Raw genomic sequence first — 10,082 nt, 5'->3', positions numbered from 1 at the left:
CCCAAATTTTCCAATTCCCAAATTCCCAAAATTCCAAATTCCCCAATCCCCAAATTCCCAAAATCCCACAATTTCCAAAATTCCACAATTCCCAAAATTCCAAAAATACCCAAAATCCCCCAATTCCCAAAATTCCCGAATTCCTAATTCCCAAAATTCCACAATTCCCAAAATTCCAAAAATACCCCAAATCCCCCAATTCCCAAAATTCCTGAATTCCTAATTCCCAAAATCCCCCAATTCCCAAAATTCCTGAATTCCTAATTCCCAAAATCCCCCAATTCCCAAAATTCCCGAATTCCTAATTCCCAAAATCCCCCAATTCCCAAAATTCCTGAATTCCTAATTCCCAAATTCCACAATTCCCAAAATTCCAAAAATACCCCAAATCCCCCAATTCCCAAATTCCCAAAATTCCACAATTCCCAAAATTCCAAAAATACCCCAAATCCCCCAATTCCCAAATTCCTAATTCCCAAAATTCCAAAAATACCCAAAATCCCCCAATTCCCAAAATTCCAAAAATACCCCAAATCCCCCAATTCCCAAAATTCCTGAATTCCTAATTCCCAAATCCCCCAATTCCCAAACTTCCCGAATTCCTAATTCCCAAAATTCCACAATTCCCAAAATTCCAAAAATACCCCAAATTCCCAAATTCCTAATTCCCAAAATCCCCCAATTCCCAAAATTCCAAAAATACCCCAAATCCCCCAATTCCCAAAATTCCTGAATTCCTAATTCCCAAATCCCCCAATTCCCAAAATTCCTGAATTCCTAATTCCCAAATCCCCCAATTCCCAAAATTCCTGAATTCCTAATTCCCAAATCCCCCAATTCCCAAAATTCCACAATTCCCAAAATTCCAAAACTACCCCAAATTCCCAAATTCCCAAAATCCCAAATTCCCCTGGATTTTTCCCTGTATCTTCCCCTGCATTTTTTCCCATTTCTCCTGAATTTTCCCATTTAATTTTTCCCATTTCTCCTGGATTTTCCCATTTAATTTTTCCCATTTCTCCTGGATTTTCCCATTTAATTTTTCCCATTTCTCCTGGATTTTCTCATTTAATTTTTCCCATTTTTCCTGAATTTTCCCTGTAATTTTTCCCATTTTTCCTGAATTTTCCCTGTAATTTTTCCCATTTCTCCTGGATTTTCTCTGTAATTTTTCCCATTTCTCCTGAATTTTCCCTGTAATTTTTCCCATTTCTCCTGGATTTTCTCTGTAATTTTTCCCATTTCTCCTGGATTTTTCCATTTAATTTTTCCCATTTCCCCCTGGATTTTCCCATTTAATTTTTCCCATTTCTCCTGGATTTTCTCTGTAATTTTTCCCATTTTCCCTTGGATTTCCCCCTGCATTTTCTCCTGTAATTTCTCCCATTATTTCATTATTTTCCCCTCTAATTTTTCCCATTTTCCCTGGATTTTTCCCAGTAAATTTTCCCATTTTCCCCTGTAATATTTCCTATTTCCCCTGAATTTTTCCCCTGTAATTTTTCCCATTTTCCCCTGAATTTCCCCTGTAATTTTTCCCGTTTTCCCCTGAATTCTCCCCATTGCTTTCCCCCACTATCCCATAATTTCCCCCAGTGCTTTCCCCCACTATCCCATAACTTTCCCCAGTGCTTTTTCCCATTTTCCCTGGATTTCCCCTGTAAATTTCCTCATTATCTCCTGGATTTTCCCCTGTATTTTTTCCTGTTTTTCCCTGCATTTCCCCCTGTAATTTTCCCCATTATCTCATTATTTTCCCCTGTAATTTTTCCCATTTCCCTTGGATTTTCCCCTGTAATTTTCCCCATTATCTCATAATTTTCCCCTGTAATTTTTCCCGTTTTCCCCCAAATTCTCCCCAGTGCTTTCCCCCACTATCCCATAACTTTCCCCAGTAATTTTTCCCATTTTCCCTGGATTTTTCCCAGTAAATTTTCCCATTTTCCCCTGTAATATTTCCTATTTCCCCTGAATTTTCCCCTGTAATTTTCCCCATTATCTCATTATTTTCCCCTCTAATTTTCCCCATTATCTCATAATTTTTCCCTGTAATTTTTGCTGTTTCCCCCAGATTTTTCCCTGTAATTTTTCCCATTTTCCCTTGGATTTTCCCCTGTAATTTTCCCCATTATCTCATTATTTTCCCCTGTAATTTTTCCCATTTTCCCTCGAATTCTCCCCAGTGCTTTCCCCCACTATCCCATAACTTTCCCCAGTGCTTTTTCCCATTTTCCCTGGATTTCCCCTGTAAATTTCCCCATTATCTCCTGGATTTTCCCCTGTATTTTTTCCTGTTTTTCCCTGCATTTCCCCCTGTAATTTCCCCATTATCTCATTATTTTCCCCTCTAATTTTTCCCGTTTTCCCCCGAATTCTCCCCGTTGCTTTCCCCCACTATCCCATAATTTCCCCCAGTGCTTTCCCCCACTATCCCATAATTTCCCCCGTTGCTTTTTCCCATTTTTCCCATTATTTTTCCCATTTTTCCCCATTTCCCAGGAGCAGGATGTGCTGCTGGGTCCCTGCAGGACTCTCCCAACCCCTGCCCAGCAGTTTCCTCCTTTCCCACACTTTCCCCATTATTTTCCCATTATTTTCCTTTGGATTTTTCCCTGTAATTTTTCCCATTTTCCCCTGAATTTTCCCATTTAATTTTTCCCATTTCCCCCAGATTTTTCCCTATAATTTTTCCCATTTCCCCTGAATTTTCCCCTGTCATTTCTCCCATTTTCTCATTATTTTCCCCTGTAATTTTTCCCATTTTCCTTTGGATTTTTCCCTCTAATTTTTCCCATTTCCCCCAGATTTTTCCCTATAATTTTTCTCATTTCCCTTGGATTTCCCCCTGTAATTTCCCCATTATCTCATAATTTTCCCCTGTAATTTTTCCCATTTTCCCCTGTATCTTCCCATTTAATTTTTCCCATTTTCCCCTGTATCCTCCCCAGTAATTTTTCCCATTTTCCCTTGGATTTTCCCCTGTAATTTCCCCATTATCTCATAATTTCCCCCTCTAATTTTTCCCGTTTTCCCCCAAATTCTCCCCAGTGCTTTCCCCCACTATCCCATAATTTCCCCCGTTGCTTTTTCCCATTTTTCCCATTTTTTTCCCCATTTCCAGGAGCAGGCTGTGCTGGTGGGGTCCCTGCAGGACTCTCCCAAGCCGCCGCCGTGCCGGGTGACGATGACGCTGCCGCTGCTGAACGCCGCGCGCTCGCTGCTGCTGCTGGCGGCCGGAGCTGCCAAAGCGCCCGTCATCAGGGTGGGGAAAGTGGAAATCTGGGGGAAAAATGAAAATTTGGGGAAAAAAACTGCCACTTGGGGGAAAAATCAGCCAGTTTGGGGAAAAAAATACTCGATTTTGGGGGAAAATCCTGGGATTTTGGGGTTAAATCCTGGGATTTTGGGGTTAAATCCTGGGGGTTTTGGGGAAAAAATCCTGAATTTTGGGGAAAAAAGACTCAATTTTGGGGGAAAAAATCACTCAGTTTTGGGAAAAAATCAGCCGTTTTGGGAAAAAATCCTGGGATTTTGGGGAAAAAATCTTCAATTTTGGGGAAAAGAATCTTCAATTTTGGGGAAAAAATCTTCAATTTTGGGGAAAAATCAGCCAGTTGGGGAAAAAATCAGCCATTTTGGGGAAAAATCCTGGGATTTTGGGGTTAAATCCTGGGGGTTTTGGGGAAAAAATCCTGAATTTTGGGGTTAAATCCTGGGGGTTTTGGGGTTAAATCCTGGGGGTTTTGGGGGAAAAAGATTCAATTTTGGGGGAAAAAATCACTCAGTTTTGGGGAAAAATCAGCCAGTTTGGGGAAAAAAATACTCGATTTTGGGGAAAAATCCTGGGATTTTGGGGTTAAAATCCTCAATTTTGGGGAAAAAAGACTCAATTTTTGGGGAAAAAAAATCACTCAATTTTGGGGTTAAATCCTGAAATTTTGGGGTTAAATCCTGGGATTTTGGGGTTAAATCCTGGGATTTTGGGGTTAAATCCTGGGGGTTTTGGGGAAAAAAGACTCAATTTTTGGGGAAAAAACCACTAATTTGGGGAAAAAACACTCAGTTTGGGAAATAATCAGCCAGTTTGGGGAAAAATCCTGGGATTTTGGGGTTAAATCCTGGGGGTTTTGGGGTTAAATCCTGGGGGTTTTGGGGAAAAATCCTGAATTTTGGGGAAAAAAGACTCAATTTTGGGGAAAAAAGACTCAATTTTGGGGGAAAAAATCACTCAGTTTTGGGGAAAAATCCTGGGATTTTGGGGAAAAAAATCTTCAATTTTGGGGAAAAGAATCTTCAATTTTGGGGAAAAAATCTTCAATTTTGGGAAAAAATCAGCCAGTTGGGGAAAAAATCAGCCAGTTTGGGGCAAAAAATACTCAATTTTGGGGAAAAATCCTGGGATTTTGGGGTTAAAATCCTCAATTTTGGGGAAAAAAGACTCAATTTTTGGGGAAAAAAATCACTCAGTTTTGGGGAAAAAATCACTCAATTTTGGGGGAAAATCCTGGGGGTTTTGGGGTTAAATCCTGGGGGTTTTGGGGTTAAATCCTGGGATTTTGGGGTTAAATCCTGGGGGTTTTGGGGAAAAAAGGCTCAATTTTGGGGGAAAAAAATCACTCAGTTTTGGGGAAAAATCCTGGGATTTTGGGGAAAAAAGACTCAATTTTGGGGAAAAAAGACTCAATTTTGGGGGAAAAAAATCACTCAGTTTTGGGGAAAAATCAGCCAGTTTGGGGCAAAAAATACTCAATTTTGGAGAAAAATCCTGGGATTTTGGGACAAAAAATCACGAATTTTGGGGAAAAAATCCTGGGATTTTGGGGTTAAATCCTGGGGGTTTTGGGGAAAAAATCCTGAATTTTGGGGAAAAAAGACTCAATTTTGAGGGAAAAAATCACTCAGTTTTGGGGAAAAAACTGCCAGTTTGGGGCAAAAAATACTCAATTTTGGGGAAAAATCCTGGGATTTTGGGGTTAAATCCTGGGGGTTTTGGGGTTAAATCCTGGGGGTTTTGGGGAAAAAAGACTCAATTTTTGGGGAAAAAAACACTAATTTGGGGAAAAAAACACTCAGTTTGGGAAATAATCAGCCAGTTTGGGGAAAAATCCTGGGATTTTGGGGTTAAATCCTGGGGGTTTTGGGGAAAAATCCTGAATTTTGGGGAAAAAAGACTCAATTTTGGGGGAAAAAAATCACTCAGTTTTGGGAAAAAATCAGCCAGTTGGGGAAAAAATCAGCCAGTTTGGGGCAAAAAATACTCAATTTTGGGGAAAAATCCTGGGATTTTGGGACAAAAAATCACGAATTTTGGGGAAAAATCCTGGGATTTTGGGGTTAAATCCTGGGGGTTTTGGGGAAAAAATCCTCAATTTTGGGGAAAAAGATTCAATTTTGAGGGAAAAAATCACTCAGTTTTGGGGAAAAATCAGCCAGTTGGGGAAAAAATACTCAATTTTGGGGAAAAATCCTGGGATTTTGGGGTTAAATCCTGGGGGTTTTTGGGAAAAAATCCTGAATTTTGGGGAAAAAAGACTCAATTTTGGGGGAAAAAAATCACTCAATTTTTTTCAAAAAATCAGCCGTTTTGGGAAAAAATCCTGGGATTTTGGGGTTAAATCCTGGGGGTTTTGGGAAAAAAATCCTGAATTTTGGGGAAAAAAAGACTCAATTTTTGGGGAAAAAATACTCAATTTTGGGGGAAAAAATCACTCAATTTTGGGGAAAAATCCTGGGATTTTGGGGCAAAAAATACTCAATTTTGGGGAAAAATTCTGGGATTTTGGGGTTAAATCCTGGGGGTTTTGGGTAAAAAATCTTCAATTTTGGGGGAAAAAATACTCAATTTTGGGGGAAAAAATCACTCAATTTTGGGGAAAAATCCTGGGATTTTGGGGTTAAATTCTGGGGGTTTTGGGGTTAATTCCTGAATTTTTAGGGTCAGATCCTGGGATTTTGGGCGTCAAATCCTGGGATTTTGGGGAAAAAATCCTCAATTTTGCAGAAAAAAGACTCAATTTTTGGGGAAAAAATACTCAATTTTTGGGGGAAAAAAATCACTCAATTTTGGGGAAAAATCCTGGGATTTTGGGGTGAAATCTTGGGGGTTTTGGGGTTAAATTCTGGGATTTTGAGGTTAAATCCTGAGATTTTGGGATCAAATTGTGGGATTTTTGGGGTTAATTCCTGAATTTTGGGGTCAAATCCTGGGATTTTTGGGGTCAAATCAGCCATTTTGGGAAAAAATCTTGGGATTTGGGGGGAATTCCCAAAATTTTGGGGAGAATTCCTGGGATTTTGGGGTCAGATACCAGGATTCTTGGGGTCGATTCCTGAGATTTTTTGGGGTTAAATCCTGGGGTTTTTGGGGTCTGATCCTGGGATTTTAGGGTTAAATTCTGGGATTTGGGGGTTAAATCTTGGGACTTTGGGGTTAAATTCTGGGATTTTGGGATCAATTTGTGGATTTTGGGGGTTAAATTGTGAATTTTGGGGTTGAATTCTGAATTTTGGGGTTAAATCCTGAATTTTTAAGTTCAGATCTTGGGATTTTGGGGAGAATTCCTGGCATTTTGGGGTTAAATTCTGGGATTTTGGGATCAAATTCTGGGATTTTTTGGGGTTAATTCCTCAATTTTGGGGAGAATTCCCAAAATTTTGGGGATAATTCCTGGGATTTTTGGGGTTAAATCTTGGGATTTTGGGATCAAATTCTGGGATTTTTTGGGGTTAATTCCTCAATTTTTGGGAGAATTCCCAAAATTTTGGGGATAATTCCTGGGATTTTTGGGGTTAAATCTTGGGATTTTGGGATCAAATTCTGGGATTTTTGGGGTTAATTCCTCAATTTTGGGGAGAATTCCCAAAATTTTGGGGATAATTCCTGGGATTTTTGGGGTTAAATCTTGGGATTTTGGGATCAAATTCTGGGATTTTTGGGGTTAAATTCTGGGAATGGTTTCCTGGGATTTTTGGGGTTAATCCCTGGGATTTTGGGGAGAATTCCTGAGATTTTTGGGGTTAAATCCTGGCATTTTTTGGGGTCAAATCCTGAATTTTGGGGTTAGATCTGGGATTTTTGGGCGAAATTTCCAATTTGTGTTGTGCAATCCCTGATTTTGGTTTAAACTCCCAAATTTTGTTGTGCATCCCCAGATTTTTTGTTGTTAAATTCCCATATTTTGGTTTTAAACTCCCAATTTTTGTTGTGGAATCCCAGATTTAGTTTTAAACTCCATATCTTTGTTATGCCACCCCCTATTTTGATTTTAAACTCCCAATTTTTGTTCTGCAATCCCAGATTTTGGTTTTAACTCCTGATTTTTTTCTGTATTTTGTTTTTAACTCCATCTGTTTGTTATGCAATGCCAGATTTTGGTTTTCACTCGTGATTTTTTTCTGTATTTTTGTTTAAATTCCCAATTTTTTTTATACCACCCCATAATTTGATTTTTAACCTCCCAATTTTCTTTACACCACCCCAGATTTTGATTTTTAACTCCCGATTTTCACTATACCACCCCATATTTTGGTTTAAACTCCCAATTTTTGTTGTGCATTCCCATATTTTGATTTTAACTCCCAATTTTCTTTATACCACCCCATATTTTATTTTCAACCCCATCTATTTGTTATGCAGCCCCATATTTTATTTTTAACTCCATCTATTTGTTATGCCACCCCATATTTTGATTTTTAACTCCCAATTTTCACTATGCCACCCCAGATTTTGATTTTTAACTCCCAATTTTTGTTGTGCATTCCCATATTTTGATTTTAACCTCCCAATTTTCTTTACACCACCCCCATATTTTGATTTTTAACTTCCAATTTTCTTTACACCACCCCATATTTTGATTTTTAACTCCCAATTTTCTTTATACCACCCCAGATTTTGATTTTAACCTCCCGATTTTCTTTATACCACCCCATATTTTGATTTTTAACTCCCAATTTTCTTTATACCACCCCATATTTTGATTTTTAACTCCCAATTTTCTTTATACCACCCCATATTTTGATTTTAACCTCCCGATTTTCTTTACACCACCCCAGATTTTGATTTTTAACTCCCAATTTTCTTTATACCACCCCAGATTTTGATTTCAACTGCATCTATTTGTTATGCAGCCCCATATTTTATTTTTAACTCCATCTATTTGTTATGCCACCCCATATTTTGATTTTTAACTCCCAATTTTCACTATGCCACCCCAGATTTTGGTTTAAACTCCTGATTTTTGTTGTGCATTCCCATATTTTGATTTTAACCTCCCAATTTTCTTTACACCACCCCCATATTTTGATTTTTAACTTCCAATTTTCTTTACACCACCCCATATTTTGATTTTTAACTCCCAATTTTCTTTATACCACCCCAGATTTTGATTTTAACCTCCCAATTTTCTTTACACCACCCCATATTTTGATTTTTAACTCCCAATTTTCACTATGCCACCCCAGATTTTGGTTTAAACTCCCAATTTTTGTTGTGCATTCCCATATTTTGATTTTAACTCCCAATTTTCTTTATACCACCCCATATTTTATTTTCAACCCCATCTATTTGTTATGCAGCCCCATATTTTATTTTTAACTCCATCTATTTGTTATGCCACCCCATATTTTGATTTTTAACTCCCGATTTTCTTTATACCACCCCATAGTTTGATTTTAACCTCCTGATTTTCTTTATACCACCCCATATTTTGATTTTTAACTCCCAATTTTCTTTATACCACCCCATAATTTGATTTTAACCTCCTGATTTTCTTTATACCACCCCATATTTTGATTTTTAACTCCCAATTTTCTTTATACCACCCCATATTTTGATTTTAACCTCCTGATTTTCTTTATACCACCCCATATTTTGATTTTTAACTCCCAATTTTCTTTACACCACCCCATATTTTGATTTTAAACTCCTGATTTTCTTTATACCACCCCATAATTTGATTTTTAACTCCCGATTTTCTTTATACCACCCCAGATTTTGATTTTTAACTCCCGATTTTTTTTACACCACCCCAGATTTTGATTTCAACTACATCTATTTGTTATGCAGCCCCATATTTAGTTTTAAACTCCCTATTTTTTTTTATGCCACCCCCATATTTTGATTTTTAACTCCCAATTTTCTTTATACCACCCCATATTTTGATTTTAACCTCCCGATTTTCTTTACACCACCCCATATTTTGATTTTTAACTCCCAATTTTCTTTACACCACCCCATATCTTGATTTTAACCTCCCAATTTTCTTTACACCACCCCATATTTTGATTTTTAACTCCTGATTTTCTTTACACCACCCCATATTTTGATTTTTAACTCCCAATTTTCTTTACACCACCCCATATTTTGATTTTTAACTCCCAATTTTCTTTATACCTCCCCATATTTTATTTTCAACCCCATCTATTTGTTATGCAGCCCCATATTTAGTTTTAAACTCCCTATTTTTGTTTTGCCACCCCCATATTTTGATTTTTAACTCCCAATTTTCTTTATACCACCCCATATTTTGATTTTTAACTCCCAATTTTCTTTATACCACCCCATATTTTGATTTTTAACTCCCGATTTTCACTATACCACCCCAGATTTTGGTTTAAACTTCTGATTTTTGTTGTGCATTCCCATATTTTGATTTTTAACTCCTGATTTTCTTTACACCACCCCATATTTTGATTTTTAACCTCCCGATTTTCACTATACCACCCCAGATTTTGGTTTAAACCCGTGATTTTTCTCGTGCCGCCCCATATTGAAGTTTCCCCTCCTGATGAGTGTTTGATGTTGGTTTAACCCTTTCTCTCCTGTGTGTGTCTGTGCAGAGGATCCTGCAGGGACAGGAGCTGTCCCCCCCTCCGGCCGCCCGGCTCCGGCCGCGCTCCGGCCGCCTGCGCTGGCTGCTGGACACGGAGGCGGCCGGGGAGCTGCAGCTGGACACGGAGCACTGAGGGATGGCATGGAAAAACAGCCCTGAAAAATGAGGAATGGCATGGAAAAATATCCCTGAGAAATGAGGAATGACATGGAAAAATATCCCTAGGGACTGAGGAATGACATGGGAAACTGC

General features: G+C 38.3%; 1 protein-coding gene across 1 annotated transcript; it reads left to right on the top strand.

The window, feature by feature from the left end:
- Positions 1-3,121: 3,121 nt before the first annotated feature.
- PGLS (6-phosphogluconolactonase) lies at positions 3,122-9,963 on the top strand (the record flags this gene model as incomplete). Its single annotated transcript, XM_079331779.1, has 2 exons — positions 3,122-3,262; positions 9,838-9,963. Coding segments are annotated over 2 exons (267 nt in total), but the record flags the coding sequence as incomplete, so codon positions are not given.
- Between the last annotated feature and the right edge of the window lie 119 nt (positions 9,964-10,082).

The sequence above is a fragment of the Erithacus rubecula genome (genome assembly GCF_903797595.1).
Source record: "Erithacus rubecula genome assembly, contig: scaffold_1037_arrow_ctg1, whole genome shotgun sequence".
NCBI lineage: Eukaryota > Metazoa > Chordata > Aves > Passeriformes > Muscicapidae > Erithacus > Erithacus rubecula.
Note: the sequence above shows the minus strand (reverse complement) of the source record. Positions and strands in the feature narration are given on the sequence as shown.